At 45.6% G+C, this 19,355-nt stretch overlaps 1 protein-coding gene across 1 annotated transcript in view; it reads right to left on the bottom strand.

The window, feature by feature from the left end:
- Nucleotides 1-19,355, bottom strand: part of LOC126547988 (fatty acid CoA ligase Acsl3-like) — a 120,511-nt gene that overhangs the window by 66,729 nt on the left and 34,427 nt on the right. The window contains exons 7-13 of the mRNA XM_050196052.3: nt 18,784-18,861; nt 14,998-15,067; nt 14,846-14,904; nt 13,153-13,217; nt 12,948-13,019; nt 5,887-6,026; nt 915-1,087 (exon numbers count right to left, since the gene is read on the bottom strand). Of these exons, the coding sequence (XP_050052009.2) occupies nt 915-1,087; nt 5,887-6,026; nt 12,948-13,019; nt 13,153-13,217; nt 14,846-14,904; nt 14,998-15,067; nt 18,784-18,861 (657 nt within the window). The remainder of the gene's footprint in view (nt 1-914; nt 1,088-5,886; nt 6,027-12,947; nt 13,020-13,152; nt 13,218-14,845; nt 14,905-14,997; nt 15,068-18,783; nt 18,862-19,355) is intronic.

Below are 19,355 nucleotides of genomic sequence, written 5' to 3'. Positions count from 1 at the left end.
TCTAATTGGCTCACAAGAGGCGAGGAGCACGCTCAAGTGGAGAGGGATTCGATGGGGCCGAGCCACTGCACTGAATATCGATAACCGGATGAAGAGGGTGGTGCCGGCGACTGCGACTGGCCCGCTTTCCCTTACTTAGCTTGTGGTGGCTCGTCGACAATCGCGGCGGCATGCAACGGAAGCTTAAGAATGACGCTAAAACGGATCCTCAGCAAAGAAGAGTTGGCAGAACGAGGTCGTAAACGTGCCGAAAGTTCTCGAAAGCGTTCCGGCGATCTCAGAAACTGGACGCGCTATGCGCTCATAACTAACGTTTCAGGTGAGTTTAGAGAAAGCGAAAGGTCATTTCAATAGTTACTGGCGATCAACGCAAGTGAGAGCGTAGCCATCAAGAGAATTCACGCTGAAGCGGGAGCCATGGGCGCCACCATGTTCGACAACGCTATTTCTTGGCGTCCGTAAATACTACGAACATTAAACTCACCAAATTGCGTACGTTATCATAGCGCACGTAAACCACAGAGACACAGTAACGTTCGGAGCATGCGCAGTGAGGACGACGCTATTTCTTTACGTACGTATTGCGTTTACGTTTGGTTGCAAACGCTATTCTAAAACTTGTCTACTAAGTGTCTACACATAGAGGGACGTAGACTGCACGCCCACAGCGCGAGTCCTTATGCAAATTAAACAACAGAACTTTACGGGGCAGTGAAAAACCGAAAAGGGAAGACAACCTTTCAGGGTCTCTGTATTATGCTAAAAATTGCGTACGGAAAGCCGACAGGAAGATGTACCGCTTCACGCGAGTGCCGATTAGTGATATACAGTGGCAGGTTACATATCGCTGCCTGCATCGTTTGGCGAGTGACGAGACTTTACACTAAGTGGTAAGAAAAAGCGGAGCCCCCTACGGTCTTGCAGCGTAGCTCCTGCCGTAGTCTCGGTGAGGCCGTAGCCCTGGAGCACGGGACAGTCAAGGCAATTGGTGAGGAACTCCTGCGTGTCATCGGACAACGGGGCCGAGCCGCACACTATGGCCCTCAGCTGACCACCGAGGATGTACTTGGTGTTCCGGAACACGATTCTGCGGCCGCGCGAGCCAATTGTCTATTGTGGTCAACGCTATATATTTTACGTCAACGCGCTGGCAATAGTTTGCTGAAAGTCCCAAACTAAACTAAGGTAAAGGACACAGGGCAACTCAAACAATAAATTTAACGATAGCTTCATATATTCTGTTCTTCCCAGGCACATTTCGACGGTCGCGTCTCGTGCTACTTGACTTCAAAACATCAGCTGAACATGCAAGCAAGCAACGCGCACGCATTGCAGGATTAACCTAATAAAATTTTTGCGCTCATATTTAGGATTAGAGGAGCGCATAAAATATAAATAATCACTCAGGTTATATAACATGGCTATTGTTTTTTTCCGTTCAGATATTTTATATTAACAAATCGTTTACCTAAGCCTGTATTTATACTTACGTACAAAACAGAGGCTCCAAAAACGGTACAACACTTTACTGGTGGCACTAAACATTTTTTCTGAACATAGACCCTGTGCTTTTTTTTTAATGTTGAAAGAAACCTAAACTAGCGACGGACGTTCTTGGGAGAACTTTATAGGCGGTGTTAACCTATCAATTACTTTTTTAGACAACGGGAGACTGTCCGCATAATGTCAATATTTCTCAATTTCGTTCAACGAGTCCATGTAATTTATTATATAAGGTGGCTTGTACGTGTGGCAGCAAGTACAGGGTATATGCGTTTGGAGTTAGATTTAAAGGCGCTGTTACAACCGAGAAATGTCGTTCAGTGTTGGGCATATTTTAGCTGCAATGTTTTTCAATCTGCCCACTGCGGTATCCCAGCAGCAATGGCGTTGTGCTCTCGAGGTCGTGGGTTCGATCCTAGCCGCGGCGGTCGCCATACGATGGGGGCGAAATCCAAAAAAAAGCTAATCTACTTAGATTTAGGTGCACGGTAAAGAACCCCAGGTGGCACAAATTGACGTGGTGTCGCCCGCTACGGCGTGCCTCATAACCCGGGCGTGATTAGGGCGCATAAAAGCTCAGCATTCTTTTTCGCAAGCTGAGTAGATTTCGGCCTTTTGCTTCACAGAACATATATATTTCAACACCTACAGTGCTTCATATTCGACACGCGTATTCCCACATTTCTTCATATTCCAACGTATTCATGAAGTGATTCACTTACTTGACGGGTTCTTGCTTTGTTTTCGCACAAACCCAAACAAAACCTCAGGCTGGTGCCGGAATCGTACACACTGTCAATTATAGCTGATAGCACATGAACGTATGTGTCTCCAGTACGTCAAAATATTAAGGGTTAACCGCGTTTAAAAAATATCAAATATATCTTCGTCAGAAATGTGTACAAGTTTCATAAATAATTTATACAGCTTAGTATATACAGTGGAGTGCATTTGTTTATTGCTCAAGCGAGCAGTCTCTTAACAACCGTCCTGTCACGATTTCTTGATGTTCATTCACGGAAGGACCAGCAGTGGGCGAGCAAGGGAAGCCTCAGCCTAGGGTCTTTAGCCTGGAGTCAATGTTTCGACAAGGAGACATGTCTCTGCTAGGCCACGAAGACAAGTTATTCAAGGACGGTTGAATCACAATACCACTGTTTCCTTCTTAAGATTACGAATCGATCCAGCTGCGTGAGACAGTGAGAGTTATACTAGCGTCCTTCCATACTTTCCTTCTGGTCCCGATACTTCCCCGAAAGTTTCATATATAGGGGCAGAAGGTGGCACCAGAGGCATTGGAGTAAATAGAAGAGGAACAATCTGCCGCGTCAGATGGCCGAGCTGCGTGATCATGCATATCTTTCACGAGGAAACGCGCCTCACCCACATTTATTTCAGCATGTTTGCGAAGTCAACATGCAATGGGAATTTTTGGCGAAATAATTTAACGCGCAATGCGCTTGTGCTTAAATTATACACGGCACCGTTGCATGATTGACGTTTAGTTCGCTTAGTTTGTTATTTCTTATGAAATTAGGTCTAGTTAATTAGTAAGTTTAGCCTTTTAATTAGTACATTTATTGAGGTTAGTTACGCACCCTTGTAACTTGGTCAACGCACAGGAACACGGCAAATGTTAGGCATTGTCGCTATCACAAAGCATGCTGTCACTGCACAGAGATAGTTGTACATTGCAAGAACTGAAATACGAGCGGCTAAAAGCAGCAACGCAGACCTTTTACGCGTAATCACATGAATGTGCGAAGTGAAATTTCTGTGCAGCCGGTCTCTAAGGGTGGAGCAAGTCCCAAGTGTACCTTTAGAATTACGAATTAGGTCGCTGTTACAAATGCAGGTGAACCTGGAACTGAAACAACGCATTGTAGCTGTTATGAAATTGTTCGTGCTTAAATAATTGTACACGGTACAAAAAGTGGGCGGTGATTTGCACGTTGTGCCGTCAATATTCACACGCCGATAACGGCAGTCGACCTTTGCGCAAAAGCGGGGGTACGCACAGAACGCCGCCTGTGGCGTCCGTCGGGCGTCTTCTCCGTTGCCCTCCCATATGCGCCAGTGCCTCAGTGCGTCCACTCTGGGCGCTACACGAAGGGCTCTCGTAGCGTTGCGCGGAGTGTACCACGGACCCTTTGTCTGCCCGGCTAAATGCTGCATGTATTCTAATTACAGGGCATGCGCATTATAACAAGCGTTCCTTATTCCAGAGTTACAATTAAAAGAGTGACCCGGTTTCCTAAATGGCAGACCGATAGTCGGCAACCTTTTACCAGCAGATTTATCGAGCGAGCATAAGTGAGCTCTTAGCTGCTTGTAAACAGGAGTATGCTTTCCCAATGATCATAGTATACTAGGAGAATGCAAGCAAACTTGAAAGTATAAAAAATCGACAGGCAGACATAGACAAAGCGACAGGAAGGTGGCTGAACTAACAACTGAACTTCATTCATGAAAACGAGTCTTAGCTTTCATTTTATGAAATCTGGTAGACATTACATAGGACAAACCGGTCGCTGTGTGAATGATCGGATGCGTGAGCATGCGAATCTAATACCCACAGGCACAGGAGGTAATCTCCCGCTGCATTGTAAGGAGTGCGGTTGTAATCCCATCTTCCGTGACGTTTCAATTTTGGTGAAAGCTAAGACTCAGCAGGAAAGAGAGTTGATTGAAGCCTGTCGCATCTATAAACTTGGCCCCTAAGGAGTGCGGTTGTAATCCCATCTTCAGTGACGTTTCAATTTTGGGGAAAGCTAAGACTCAGCAGGAAAGAGAGTTGATTGAAGCCTATCGCATCTATAAGCTTGGCCCCGAGAAATGTGCAAGCGCGCCATCTGTGTTCCTTACTAGGAAAGAGATTTTATTTCTTGATCAGCGTAGACGTGTATAGATAAGGTGTTGACTGTGTTTTTGTTATGTTGTGCCTTGCGCATGTTCAGTACGGACTTGGGGGACGTCGTTTTCATGAATGAAGTTCAGTTGTTAGTCCAGCCACCTTCCTGTCGCTTTGTCTATGTCTAGAAGCGTACGGTGAGGGGCTAGTTGGTATAGCATTACGAAATCCAAGAAAAAACTGCGCAAAAAAACTGCGCCCGTGTCGTGTGGTTCTTTCTTTGTCTTGTCCCTTTTTTTGCGCAGTTTTTTCTTGGATTTCGTAATGTCTATGTCTGCCTCTCGATTTTTTCTACTTACAAGTTTGCTGGCATTCTCCTAGTATAACCATGTACCAACTAGCCCAACAAGCCACTCTCATGAAATCATAGTATCCGGAGTTATTGAAGGCAGTCCAGGTGTGAAGGGAAACTCGCGAGATACCACAACATCATGAAATACACAGCACTATCCTCCCAGTTTCTTCGAGACCATTCGCCTAGATATCGTGAACTGGGGGCCCAACTGTGTGCTCTTCGAGCACATAATCACGTCATGGGTAGCAAATTCGCGGCGCCAATCGCGTCTGTGCATGTCGCAAACATTTCGCACTGAGTACTTCACTTGAAGTCATCTGCAGCGGCAACCCGCTGTGGCTGCTCAGTGGCTATGGTGTTGGGCTGCCGAACACGAGGTCACGGTATCGAATCCCGGCCAAGGCGGCCGCGTTTTGATGGGGGCTAAATGCGAAAACACCCATGTACTTAGATTTAGGTGCACGTTAAAGAACCCCTGGTGGTTCAAATTTCCGGACTCCTCCACTACGGCGTGCCTCATAATCAGAAGGTGGTTTCGGCACGTAAAACCCCATAATGTAATTTTTTAATTAATCTGCTGCAACTGCAGCGTTAGCGCCATGGTGTCTGCGGCAGGTGCGTGACTTCCAATCAGATTTTCTATTATTTTTCCTGTATACTACGCAAAGCCCTTTGCACGAATGATTGTGTAAGTGTCGCGCAAAGAACGAACCCGGCAAAAGGCGGTGCGTGCGCTGCAACTGGTGGAAAACAGGAATCCTTATTGAACTGGCGTGGGACATTGTGCCCTTATTTTCGTGCATTCCCCTGCGTCACCAATCGCTACTTCACCTGGCAATGATGACTGTACCTCACTGAACGTGTTGAGTGCAAATGAAAGATGTTTGTGCAGTACCTTTCTGGTGGATTGACGTGAGCTTGTTTTCCACCAAACAGAAAGGGCGCGCGCGGCCTCACACATAGAGTCTTATTTACAAACCATGAAACTAACGACAGCAAAACGTGTGTTCGTATGCTTCGTTCCAAAAGCAGGCACACGGTTGGCCGCAGTTCAGCCCTGCCCTGAAGCATGCAGCAGCAGCGGGTGCAAGTTAGCCCCTGCGGCCTTTATGTGTACTGCGTAATTGGCGAGCGCATCAGACACTTCCTGAAGCCGCCACTGCGACATCCAGCGTACCGGTTCAGAATGGGCGTGGTGAAGCCTTTCTTCCTCCAGTAAGATTTGTAGGGCAGGGCGAAGGCGAATAGCCCCTGCGCCACGCAGCCCTTTTGCGACAAAGCCTGCTCAATGGCCTTGCGGATTCGATTCAGCAGCAGCTGCGAAAAAAGCGGTAGTCACCACGGCAAGCATCGTTCTAGTGAAGCAGCAGAGGAACAATAAATACGTTCGTGCCACCATGCATTAATGAGCATTATACTATAACCAATTTGCTTGCGCGATATCGCAGGCCTATAAGGGCATCTGTCTCTTCCCGCCAAATATATATTCTACAGCCATCAGCCATAGTCATCGACACGATTAAGTAAAACCTAACTCACTCATTTCCAGCCTTATTTCATTTCACAATCGGCAAATCATTAATATCAGTGGGGAAAGAGTGCCTCTCTGTAGAAGCTCCCTTCTTGTTCTTACTTTATCTACACTCTGCATTCGTTGCCAAGTAACTTCTATGGTGCTGTCCTTATAGACTTGTACTGGGAGCACGGTTCCACAACTGACACACTCATATAACTTGCCTTCGTCTGCACGCGCCGCAGTGTCAACATCGCATCCCCAGCGAATAATGAATATAAATCTCATAGGTCATGCTTTACCCTCCTACAGAGGCCAGAAACGATAACATAAGGTCGTAGCAGCCTTTTTTTTTCTCATCACTTACTGCAAGGGCTGCAGACGAAAGAAAATTTGCCGTACTGCCAAGTGGTATATTCAACTAATATGTAGCCCAAAAAATGCGATCTTGCAGCAAAATTTGAGCAAAACGAAGCAACGATAAGCGTAAAACAATGCTTTTAAAGCAAAAACGCATTTCAAAGAACACTTCCTCGAAATTCAAAATTCACCTTGCACCACAGCCCTCTGATTTCTCAATTCGAGGCCGTCACCACCCTCTCGATTTGAATGCTCCAATTTCTCAGCTCTATCCAGCGCATACCTGTACTTGTACCTGCGGCAAGTTTGCTTCTTAAGCTATCCGCGATCTTCGCTATCTGCTTAGCAGCTCTGCCCCCTTTCTCCTGATCAAACTGTGCAAACCACCTGCCACAACTATGAGGTTTCGCTCTTGCTTGTTTTTCACAAGCTGCTTCATGGCTTAATCCATTACCGAGCCCACCATTCCCGGTACAGTTTCGCTTTCACTCGCACGTCTCCCTAAACCCCTTTCTACGATTACTTCTTCACAACTGCGCGTGTTTAACTCTAGAAATACTGTCACGATGTCTTATCTTCTCATCCCCGAGCTTCTCGTGTACCTCCGGTTCCCAACACATGTCCATGCCTTTATACTTTTCCTGACCTTTCTGGCCTACTGTATCTTCGTAGCTTGCTGGCGAGGTTTTCTTTTTCGCCCAAGCTGGGTTCGATTTCTCCTCCTCATTTTTGGTTTTCAAATGGAGCTGGGCCGTCGTCTTCCCACGCCCTTAAGTTTCACTTGGGCGCACTTCTGCGCCATGCTCAGACTCCTCGAACCAGGTGCCGTGGATAATAATAATGAGTCGCAGTTACGCCGGAAAGGCGAAGCATCGATTGCGATAGCAAATTAGCAGCCGTATCGGCCGTATCAACTTGTAAACATTCGCTTGCTAACTAAATTAACAAGCATGGTATCAGCGCGCACAGCAAACACGAACACATTACACTCGATGACCGCGGACACTCGCTGTCAAAACCTTGGCGTGAGAAAATGCGTCAGCAGCAGCAAGCGAAGTGACACTCGTGCTGTCTATCGCTTCAACGCAAAATGAGCTCCAAGAACACACAGCACGCACAAAACTACGATCCGCCGACGCACCTAGACTGTGCCTCCAACGCATCCCGCTCTCAAGATACGGTCGCAAGACCGCGTGTAGCCGCCACATGCACAGTTACAGCCGGAGAAGAACGCTGCCCCTCTCCCTCCCCCCTATGCCTCGCAAACGTTGCGTGCCTCGCACGCGACGGAAGACGGTGCGCTTCCTCTCCGATTTCGTTCCTATCGCGCGGGCGAGATTGAGCCGCGACTGTCGGCTCCCCTCGCACGCTCTCACTCGCACATACAGCGTATAGGGCACGCAGCGGCGGTGTTATCGCCCTTGGCCTTTATACGGAACCTCACGGCGACGCCGACGGCAGTAATGTGCTTGGAGTGTCCATATAATTGCTATCGCAATAAAATGGCGTCTGTTTGCTGGCCTGAATCAGTCGCCTAGCCGTTTGCCTAGCCCCACGACGCGTCCCTTTAGGTATAGGACCTCATTTCCGTTCTTATAATTTGTAGACTTTTTATTACACACAACGGCAGCCTTTGTGAGCTTCGTTTGCGCTGTTTTCAGCCTTCGCTAGTTTCCACTGTTATTTCTCCGGCGGTTCGATGCATTCAACTATAGCTTAGCTCACTCAACAGCCAATTCCTCTAGCTTCGCTTTCATCTCACGTTGCCTACAGCAGTGCCGTACTTCCCCTCCGCTCTCATCCTTGTGTCCTCCCATGTTGACATCTGCGCTGCCCTCAGCAGGCCTCATTTTTTAGGCATTGTTGCCTTATTTTGTGCAATGATTTCTGCAAGCTTGCTTTAAACAACAACAAACAAAAAAAGCAGAAGAAACGCAAAAATACCAGTCGACGGATCCATTGGGCTGCGCCCCCTTTGCCAATGTAGTATATAAACATTAAAAGAGGAACAAAATGTTCTCTCGGTGTGTGATTCTAGGTTCGCGTGTCGCCTTGAAAATTGCAACTTTGTACATAAAGCATTTTGAGCAATTTCTGGAAACAGCTAGCCCAAAAAAAACTCGACAAGAAAGCGTTTACATTACGAGCGAAAGCTCCGAAGCTGCTGCTGCAATCTGCGAAATTTTCGTAATGGAGCATAGTTCAAACTACCATGGCCACGCGATTAAAATGTATATGTGGATGTGGTATAAGCTAGATCTATGCCTAGAATATATGTTGATTGCTTATACCGCACCAACGTCTCACGGAAGGTCAGGTCTATATACCATACCAACACTCGCGCAAAGCCACTAAATTCCTTACCGTCTTCTGAACATATAGAATCCTTTGCAAGAGTGATGAGCCATATAACATGTACGAGATTTCATGCATACGCTGTTTCAGTTGAGGTGCATTGGATGATTTTAGCCTTTCAACGATTGCGAAATGCAGTTTCAACAATTTGGCGCTAAATGAAATATCCGCATATTAGCACCTAATGTATATGTATGCAGCTAAAAGTCCAGATGCTTGTAAAGGTTACATGTTGCGAAGTGGATAAATATTTGTCCGAGCTTATTGAGGCTGAAGAAAGAAAGGATGACTAAGGCCTTAAAAAGTGATAGCATAACCACATAAAAAATGTGCCTGGTACTGCTGGAGACTCCAGGTTTACATATAAAGCGCCAATGGGGGGTTTTCATTGTAGTTCTCAGTTTACTGGCGCGTACACACCGCAGTACTACGTCTGAGAAAAATCATCTGAGGGGGACGATTCGCATAGCCTGACATTTTCTATCGGCCAAATACAAGAATTAAGAACTCGACAAAATACTTTGAGCAGTCGTTTACGACAGGGTTATGCCATCAACGTGGAATGCAGCACTGGATTCACACACTTATATATATATATATATATATATATATATATATATATATATATATATATATATATATATATATATATATATATATATATATATATATATATATATATATATATGACAAGAAGAAACCGGAAATGGGAGCACCTATAACGAAAAGTCATTCCCTTCTGAGTTTATTCCAAGCCTGCCAATTCTTTCTAAAACCCGCGAAAAGTACCGCGCGACTAGTTTCGTCGCACTTAGCGTGGGCTTTCGCGGCCTTCTGTCAGGTTTGACCCGCCGTGGTGGCATAGCGGCTTTAGTGTTCTGCTGGGAAGCCCGATTGCGCGGCTTCGAATCCCAGCCGCGCCAGCCGCATTTCAATGGGGGCGAAATGCTAAAATGCTCATTACATAGGTTTAGGCACGTTAAATAATTCTAGGTGACCGAAATTAATCAGGCGTCCCCAAAAACAGTGTAACCGCCGTGGTTGCTGGGTAGATATATGGTGTTGGGCTGCTGAGCACGAGGTCGCGGGATCGAATTCCGGCCATGGCGGCCGCATTTCGATGGCGGCGAAATGCGAAAACACCCGTGTACTTAGATTTAGGTGCACGTTAAAGAACCCCAGGTGATCGAAATTTCTGGAGTCCTCCACTACGACGTGCCTCATAATCAGAAAGTGGTTTTCGCACGTAAAAATCCATAATTAAAAAAAAAAGCGTGCCTCATATTCAGATCGTGCTTTCAACATGTAAAACTCAATTTCATTTTAATAAGTCCTTACGTGGCTAGGCAAGCATCAATAGCACGAAAAAGAATCAACAATAATTTCGCTAATTACCTAAAGACGCCCACTTTACGGTACACGCTCCCTTTACGGCACACGTTGTAATTGCTAAATTGAAGCCTGGGAGTAATAACGTAGGACTGTAGCACCACTTTCAATATATCCGCCTCGAAAATCCTCTAAGAAATGCAGGGGCGTTCCAGTTGAAATCTTCCCAAACTGAGGCAGGCTTTTGGGAAACTTAACTAAAACGCCGATTTATTCCGTATCAGATTTTAAGGTCGCATATCAAGAAGGCTCTGCGGATTTCTGCTAAGCAGCGATGATCTTACTTGTGCTCTGCGCAGGAGAAATATTCGCCTTCAAACGCGCAATCAGAACATGTGCCACAAAGTTAGTAATTAAAAATAGTAAAATTTAGATATTACAGTTCCTTTCGTGAGCATGTGATCCTCACAAAAAAAGAAAAAAAAATCCTGATATACACACACACTGTGGCATTGTTCCTAGTCTGTGACGTAAAAACACACCAAGAAAATCAAAGTTGATTTTAAGCTGTTTAGAAAAACATAGATAAGGAGGTGTCGCCTTAGGATACAAACCTACGATTTCATTTTAATTGACAAGTGGCCAACAGTTAACGTTATCGTACTTATTTCTTTTTCTTTAGTGCAACAAAAAACTTACCGGTCAAGTTATAACGAGGGCAAAGTCGTGGAACATTTTTTAGCAGAACCGCCGTGTTGGCGTGATGGCTTTGGCGTTGAGCTGCTAAGCCCGAGGGCGCGGGATCGAATCCCGGCCGCGGTGGCCGCGTTTCGATGGAGGTGAAATGCAAAAACGCCCGTGTACCGCACACTGGGTGCACAATAAGGAACCCCATGCAGTTGACCGAAATTTATCCGGAGTTCCCAACTATGGAGCGCATCATAATCATATCATGTTTTTGGCCCGTTAAACACGAGAAGTTAAAGGGAAAAAATAATTGTATCAGAATTTGCTTATCTGATGACGTGATCGTGTTTATGCCTTCCTATGCTGGAAACAGGGAAGGAGCCTTAGCCGTAAAAAATTAACCTTTTGTTTGTCAAGGTGATGTTCACGCACTCCATGCTTCCTGAACCTTTTAATTATTTCAATTATAATAATAGTACGTGCTTTCATGGTTTCCTGCCCAACTGTATTCATCATCATCATCAGCGTGGTTACGTCCACTGCAGGGCAAAGGCCTCTCGCTTACTCTCCCCGGTCATGTACTAATCGTGGCCATGTTGTCCCTGCAAACTTCTTATCTCATCCGCCCACCTAACTTTCTGCCGCCCCCTGCTACGCTTCCCTTCCCTTGGAATTCAATCCGTAACCCTTAATGACCATCGGTTATGTTCCCTCCTCATTACATGTCCTGCCCATGTCCATTTCTTTTTCTTGATTTCAACTAAGATGTCATTAACTCGCGTTTGTTCCCTCACCCAATCTGCTCTTTTCTTATCCCTTAACATTACACCGATCATTCTCCTTTCCACAGCTCGTTGCGTCATCCTCAATTTCAGTAGAACCCTTTTCGTAAGCCTCCAGGTTTCGGCCCCGTACGTGAGTACTGGTAAGACACAGCTGTTATATACTTTTCTCTTGAGGGATAATGGCAACCTGCTGTTCATGATCTGAGAATGCCTGCCAAACGCACCCCAGCCCATGCTTATTCTTCTGATTATTTCCGTCTCATGATCCGTATCCGCGGTCACTACCTGTCCTAAGTAGATGTATTCCCTTACCACTTCCAGTGCCTCGCTACCTATCGTAAACTGCTGTTCTCTTCCGAGAGTGTTAAACATTACTTTAGTTTTCTGCAGATTAATTTTTAGGCCTACCCTTCTGCTTTGCCTCTCCAGGTCAGTGAGCATGCATTGCAGTTGGTGCCCTGAGTTACTAAGCAAGGCAATATCATCAGCGAATCGCAAGTTACTAAGGTATTCTCCATTAACTCTTATCCCCAATTCTTCCCAATCCAGGTCTCTGAATACCTCGTGTAAACACGCTGTGAATAGCATTGGAGAGATCGTATCTCCCTGCCTGACGCCTTTCTTTATTGGGATTTTGTTGCATTCTTGTTGCTTCCGCAGTCCTCCATAAAGAAAGCAACTGTATTAGTTATGTACAAGTCAAAGTAAGTTCTTTTCAGTTAAGCGAAGACAAGTTTCCGAAAGCAAAACGATGTTTTTGGTACAGTGAACTGTGCTTTCACAAGTGATGCACAGTTCAGCGTGCTGTCGTTAGGAAGACTGAAGTCTTTCGAAAACCCGAGCGAGTTGCAGCGACGAACTTCGTGGCGAAATTAAAAGGTGAGTTGAATTAGGCCATGTAGAATTAAAGGAACTCGAACGTATTAAATGACAGGCACGATGTGAAAGCTTTTTTTTTTTTTGTTTCTTTTCCAAGGAAATCGCGCACGACAGACAGCGGACGGAGAACAGAGGCAATGTACAAGCGCCAAAGAAATGAAATATTATTGAAATCAGTCGTTTAAGCGTCGTAAGGGAGCACAGGCTAGCTGCAAGCAACACAACATCGTGAGTATGTTGTAAAAAAATAAAAACCAGTGGACAATTAGTGATTTCTCTTTTGATTAGCGTCCCGCTGTTTAATGAAGGTACACGGAACAACTTACTCACCGGAACCGCAATCATACAGGTTGGCTTGAGCAGAGGAGCATCTCCAATGACCCCAGGCAACAACGCGGTGCCCTATAGGAAATGAAGAGCAAAAAGTATAAATCAAACGGGAGCGTAAAGGGGCAATTGTTGTCCACTGTACGACGGCGTTATTTGATGCGCCAGCCTTATATCGCCCAGCAAAGCATCAAGACGGACTCCTTACCTGATCAGTAAGCGTGAAGGGGCTTGAGTAACCAATCTTTACGCCCAGCGACATAAATGCAGTCTCTGGAAACACGAAAACGCACGTTGAAAGTTTTCAGTTCGGACATCCGTAAGTAAGTTTACGGATACGCCTGCGAAGCAAAGAGCAGCCTCGCGTGCGTGTGTGTTCGTAGGTAAGGCGTTAACTGGTGTAATTACTTTATTGAACGTTTAATTACCTGTCGTTTTTCTTGAAAATGATGTGCGCCTGCGAAGGTGATTCATCGGCAGTGGCGTAATTCGAGTAAAGTTTGCAGGCTTTTAAAAGAAAGAAGTGCTTTAAAAGACACTGCATATATATATTGGGTGTCCCACGCAACATGAACCAAACTTCAAAAATATGCAAATGCTACGGAGAAGCCCGCGAATACATGCGAAATTGCCGCGCGACTGGCCGCTCGAGGCACCTTGCCTGTATTCGCAGACATCTTTCACGCTGGGAAAAACACGTGTATGTAGCACGTATTGAAAAACAGAAAAATATATCGAGAGTTTTTCATGTTGCTCTACAATTTTCTCGTTGACACTTTTCATCCAATTATAATATTTGGGATGTTGATGAAGTAACTAAGGCTAATTATGTATTTAGGCAGTATGCAAAACAATCTGTATACAGATTGTTGTGTCCAGCTATGTGGCACTTGCATATGTTTAATGTTTGGCTCAAGTTACGTGGGACAACCTATACAGGGCGTTTCAGCGAACACTTCAAAAATTCTTAAAGGTTGCCTGTGGCAGATAGCACAATTCTAGTTCATGAGGTGGTTTACACGAATAGGCGGGCATTACCTGCACAAGAAAGTGAAATGCGTAATCACCGAATTAACAAAAATTCACGAATTAACTTTTTAACTAATTACCTTATGGCTCATATTGCAATTTACAAATTCTAGCCATTGAGTTCGCAAGGCCGATCCACTTGGAACGAATTTTCAGGATGACACCTGTTTCGAGATATGAATTCCCGAACTTTGTGGAGAAATGCATTGGCATTCCCATTACTTTTGTGCTTCAATGCATAAAACGAAGTTTAGTTAAGAAAGTAACTGGAACGCAAACGCATTTCTCCGCAAAGTTCGGAGATTAATACCTCGAAACTGCTGGTATCCTGAGAATTCTTTACAAGTGGATCCACCTTGCGAACTCCACGGCTAGAATTAGTAATTTGCAATATGTGCAATAACGTAATTAGTTAATAGTCAGTAACTTTTTGTTAACTAGTCGATTATGCATTTCAATTTTTTGTGCAAGTAATGTCCGTCTCAAGTAGGCCAGCTCATGAAATAGGATTGTGTTTTCTGCCACAGGCCACCTTTAAGAATTTTTGAAAGTGTTTGTTGAAACACCCGGTATATAAGCGAGAAAACTCAAAATAACCTTATCGGTACATGCATGCCTGCAAGTACGTTCCAGATTAGCTACTCGCATGCACAAATCTGGTGGTGTGAGCTCGGAAGTAACCGCAAACGAAGTCTGGGGCTAATTACTGTGGGTACACGGGGCTACAAGCTAACGCAAAACTCACCTAAATGCCTAAACGACTAGAGTGGCAGCAAATTACCTTTATCGTTCAAGTGCCCTTCAGTAGGCATGTTAACTATCCGAAATACAATCGCTTCCAGCGTATTTCCAGAGGCACGTGGCGAACATACCGACTGCGATTTCCATGACGTGAGCAAGAGGTAGAAACCCAATGAATGTGTCACCGACCCTGCAACAAAGAGCAAGAGCAAGCAACGAGGAATATTCGCACGACAGGCACTGGTATTCGAGAAGAAAGATGTTGGAAACTTGTTGTGCTTACGAGAACTCTCGCATTACGCTGGCTATTCCCAGGATGAAGGCGACCACGTTGCCGTTTGTCAAAATGACTCCTACAAAAAATTAAAAATAAAAAGAAGGGTTCAATGAGCACCACCTAAAATTCATCAGTTTGTCAGACGCAGAACTGACCACAAGCTGGCAGAAAATTAGTGCAGTGTTTGCAATAAGGTTACTTCTTTTCGGACCAATTTCGCAAACATTTTAGTTCGTATTCACGCAGCTGCGTACGTGCGCATGAAGCTGTTCGTATGCTACAGTGGTTCGTAACACGAGGCTCCGGCCAATCGAGACGCTAAACATAGTGATAAAGATAAAGCAACAAAGGAGCCGCTCATGAGCTTGATGGCGGGGGCACAACGCAAGCGATCAAAGAGATGTCATAGAAGCAGCGACATCATCGCGTTCACTCTTTCGTCAGAGCGTGGTTTGCAAGGAGAAACGTCATCCTACCTGCGTGCCAATAATCGCGACGGCTGTAGGGTCCAGCACTATTTTGTGTACAGACCCAGCGGAACAATGATACGCACAAGTGACTGGTGGCCGGAGCGGCAAAATTGCGACCAGCGGTGCGGTTGTTCCCGAGCGCGCGGATACCCAGAGTGCAAGGCAGATTCCATTTTCCAAAGCACTGGCGGCCGGCAGAAACCGAACCATCTTAAAGACGGCATTTCGAAAGCTATCATATGCCTCACTTTTCGGCCAACCTAAGCACCAATGAGGCCATACAATCAAGCTGCGATAAAGAAACTACCATCGCTGATAACGCCCGCGTATAAAAAATAAACGGGCTGACGTGCGCATCCTCGTTGGCGCATAGTTTGGCCTAAAAGTGAGGCATATGATAGCTTTCGAAATGCGGTCTTTAAATTGGGTCGGTTTCTGCCGGCGCCCTTGCTTTGGAAAATGGAATTTGGCTTGCATTTTCGCTATTGGCGCACTCGGGAGCAACAGCGCCGTGTGTCGCGATTTTGCCGCTCGAGGCGCCAGTCGCTTGTCCTTATCACTTTTCCGCTGCGACATTACGTGAAGCGAATTCTCTCGACTATATAAAAAAAAAGTGCGCGCAAGCTTCTCATAGGTGCGACCATCAATAACCTAATTGGAGCAGCCGTCGAAATAGAAATTATTTGCAACACTTCTAGAGGACGTACAGGAGTTAAAAAATAGGCAGTTTAGAATAGCGTTTGTCGCCTTACGTACGTTAAACGTAAGCACCTTTGCGGGACGTTACGGTGCGCGTCCTTTCAAGTCTTTGTTTACCGTACGGAAACGTAAACGTAAAGAAGACGTTATAAAAGAGGGTGCCGTCTGGTGCCTCGTGCCAAACGTATCCAAGCCAAGACGGTCCATTAGCAACCATCCTGCAGTTGCTATGCGGACGCGTCTCGTTAGGCCTACGGGCGCCAGGATCGCCGAACGATCTGAGAAAATAGACCCGCTATGCGCTCATAGCTAAGCTTTCAGGTGAGTTTAGAGAAAGCGAAAGCTCATTACGATAGTTACTGGCGATCAACGCGAGGGAGAGTGTAGCCATCACGAGAATTCACGCTGAAGCGGAAGCCATGGGTGCCGCCATGTTCGAGAACGCTATTTCTTAGCGTCCGTAAACATTACGAAAGTTAAACTACGCACATAAACCACAGAGACCCAATAACGATTGGAGCATGCGCAGTGAGGACGACGCTATTTGTTTACGTACGTAATGCGTTTGCGCTTGGTTGCAAACGCTATTGGCGGCGAGGAGTTACGGAGTCGCCATCTGTCGGAAGCGCCTCACTTGCGTAGTATGAGGGATCACGCGGCACACTGCTGGACATTTATGCAGGTGCTTTCAAAACGAGGGATGTTTTTCACCCTCAAAATAATAATCTTGGGCAAATGGAAAACGCGGAATCGTTTACAGACGCTACCTTTTTAACGAATACGTAGAGTGAACGCCACTGTGCGCGGTCGCCGCGTTGGAGTCTCCCGAACCGGCTTCTTGCGTGAAAGATAGGCAAACGCTGAGAGCCAGCTATGTGAAATATGTTCTTATAGTGGGCTGTCTGTATAACCGAATGGAGCGTAACAGAATGAAGCCTCAATGCAGCGATCGCACGGGTTCGCAGCGACCGACTGCGCGTCTGCATCTATGTCGACGCACAATTTTTTGCTTTCGCTGTGAGCGCGTTTTCGCACCATGCCGTGAGCTTTAGGCCGCAGCATATGAGCATTTGACAGCACACTAGCAACCATTGTTGCGTGGACGCTATCAGAACTGTTCAAAAATAATTCCGTTATAGAGACTTCGACGCCTAGCTACGGCGACTGTGATGTGACGTCGCGACGATTCAATCTTTTTTTGTCTTCTAAATTTTTGGATATTTCAATATTATTTCTCAAGTTGCGTCGCACTGTATGTTTATCGGTCTTCTCAGCGTGCGATTTCCCTCTGCTTGATTTTCCTAATCCAGTGCAACAATTCATAACACAAACATGACCATATGCCGTGCCTTTTTTTAATGTGCGTCTTACCGCTATCTTTGCGTTCCAGTGAACTTGCCAGTATCTAGCATCAACAAGTTCATACACCAAACCGTCACGACATTAGCCGGGCAGCGGGCGCGGGCGAGCGTCTCAGTGCGCGTTTTCTGCTGCTCACAAAACATCGCGCAGTCCCGGCGCCGTAGCAGAAATGTTCCTCGCGGCTGTGCTTGCTGCATACCCGAGTTACATTTTATGGTTGGGCGAAGAGGTCAAAACGAATCCGACCCCATATCCCATTGGGTGGATTATTACCCCGTTTAAAGCACTCTATGATTTGTGGCTTCTTTTGTGCTCATTTTTAAGCCATTTAGTTTATTCATCGGAACTAACATAGCGAAGCCGTGGATTAAGCAAATCGGCGGGAAAAAGAAGGGGGGTGGCGCCCTGGGAAGGCAGGTGGGGTTCCACAAGGCCAGAAAGATTGGGAACCCCTGATGTAAGGTATCTGTGTCGACGGGAGCCCGGGAGCCACGCGCCAGCGACGTCACGGGGCTTAAACGGCTGTGAACAAACGTCTGGGGGCTTTTTGGAGTGCTTCGGAGATATAGGCGTGACCCGAGTGGCCAGTTATCGCCGGTGGTTTGGTTGCCGCAGCACGCGTCAACAGGCATAGGCTAGTGCTAGTTTTCAATGATCCATCCCCAGACTTACGGAGAAATGCCTTGGCATTCCGCCTATATTTCCATTAGGCCAGTTAAAGCAATGCGATACAAAACTATATCGAATCAGTTTTGGAGTCAAATTTGGTTCTACTATTGGGCGCAGACCAGCTTCAACTCATGCACTGATGCGTGTGCAGTAAAATTAATTTAAAAGTTAATTATTCAAATTTAGGCAATTGACAGTTAACCTTATCGCACTGCTTCTGACATACACCGCTGCTTTGAATCTTGGCCAGTAATATTGCATTGTTTGGTCTCTAATAGCCTATCTTGAATAATTGGACCATCCTTTGCTGGAACAAATCCGTATATACAAGTAACAGCCAAGATCGTGCAATATTACACGCCTTATAAAAAGTGCAGAGTGCGACCACTCTGAGATACGGCGATAACTAAAATGGAGCTTAAGATTTTGCACTGTCAGAATAATACGTCGTCCTGAAGCTTTACCTAAATACTTGAACCGTGCCCCCCTTTTCTCACTTCACGTTTCATTGCACTTTCTTGGAATATCGTGGAGACTCGTGACGCAAAATAAAAGATATACAAAATATCGTGAAGCAAGAAAGGTGGCTTGCCTTTAGGTTCTCCTGTCGAGCCGCTAGTGTACATAATTATTACGGTGTCTTGAGCCGCTGGCGTAACGGGTTGCATCTCTGAAAAAGTTGCGCCAGACCACTGCACGAACTTCATTATAACACCACAAATTTTCTACATCAATGGAAGTATTGCAGTAGCATAGAGAATGCAGTATTCTTAGATGAATTTCTTCTTCGACAGGCCGTACACCATGCCCCTTTCGAAGTTTATCCTGACGAAATTGGTGAGGCTGCCCTGCACAAGTTACAATACATCTTAGCCTACCTCCTTTCTACGCCAATATCACGGGCGAAACAAGAATATATAACTGACAGAACAAATAAATATTTCACTACAATTCAATTAAGCAAATCCATAAATTAATATTTCAATTGTTGCTCTCAGTATTCTTACTGGGGAGTTGAAAAAAAAAAACGCTACTAAAATGAATATATCGAATACTTAGGGTGTCTGCCAACCGAGAAAACCGGTAAAACCGGTAATTCTCAGGGATTTTAATAGTCTGGAAATAATCAGTGAAAACTCGGCGAATTTGTGCTTCTATCAGGGA

This window comes from Dermacentor andersoni, chromosome 1 (assembly GCF_023375885.2).
Source record: "Dermacentor andersoni chromosome 1, qqDerAnde1_hic_scaffold, whole genome shotgun sequence".
Lineage (NCBI taxonomy): Eukaryota > Metazoa > Arthropoda > Arachnida > Ixodida > Ixodidae > Dermacentor > Dermacentor andersoni.
Note: the sequence above shows the minus strand (reverse complement) of the source record. Positions and strands in the feature narration are given on the sequence as shown.